The sequence below is a fragment of the Antrostomus carolinensis genome, unplaced genomic scaffold (genome assembly GCF_000700745.2).
Source record: "Antrostomus carolinensis isolate BGI_N321 unplaced genomic scaffold, ASM70074v2 scaffold26875, whole genome shotgun sequence".
In the NCBI taxonomy this organism is placed as follows: domain Eukaryota; kingdom Metazoa; phylum Chordata; class Aves; order Caprimulgiformes; family Caprimulgidae; genus Antrostomus; species Antrostomus carolinensis.
The window spans coordinates 8,673-9,360 of NW_010318831.1; the positions used below are offsets into that span (position 1 = coordinate 8,673).

Consider the following 688-nt stretch of genomic DNA (forward strand, 5'->3'; position numbering starts at 1 on the left):
CCACGGAGGTTTCTTGCCCGCCCCCAAGGGGTGGGGTGGGGGGTGGTTTGTGGTGACCCCAGTGCTGGTAGAAGTGGAGACCCCCATGCACGCCCTGAGTGATGCCACCATGAGATTTAGCAGCGTGTCGCTTACCCTGCCACCCTCTGTCCTTCAACTGGGCGCATGGAGGGTTCTATGGTCCCCCTCCTTGACCTCCATCCCTGCAGGTGACCTCAGGTAACGATGGCAGAATGTACGGAGCTGGAATGGGCCGTCCAGACTCTGGTGAACAATTTTGACAAGTATTCCAGTCACCGTTGCTGCTGCAAGAAACCCAGACGCATCAGCAAGAAGGATTTCCGCAAGATGCTGAGCTGTGAGCTCAACCACATGCTGACGGTGGTCAGGGGACCACCTCCTCTTGCTTCTATGGGTTCCCCCCACCCCATCCCTACTTTCCCCACCATCCCAGTTTGAGCAGTTCCACTCTTTTTCCCCCAGGATACTGGGAACCGTCGAGCGGCCGATAAACTCATCTGTGACCTGGATGAGAACAAAGACGGTCGCATCAGCTTCGAGGAATACTGGACCTTGATAGGTGGCATCGCCAGCCCCATCGCTCAAATCATCCGGCAGCAGGAGCAGAGCATCAAGTACACCAAGTAGTTGGCTCCATCCAGACCCCCCCACACCCATTTTGGGGTTA

At 56.7% G+C, this 688-nt stretch overlaps 1 protein-coding gene across 1 annotated transcript; it reads left to right on the forward strand.

Moving 5' to 3' along the window:
* The first annotated feature begins 225 nt into the window (after window positions 1-225).
* Window positions 226-648, forward strand: S100A16 (S100 calcium binding protein A16). The gene is made up of 2 exons (XM_010169065.1): window positions 226-381; window positions 484-648. The coding sequence occupies exons 1-2, from the start codon at window positions 226-228 to the stop codon at window positions 646-648; spliced, it is 321 nt and encodes a 106-aa protein (XP_010167367.1).
* Window positions 649-688: the final 40 nt, after the last annotated feature.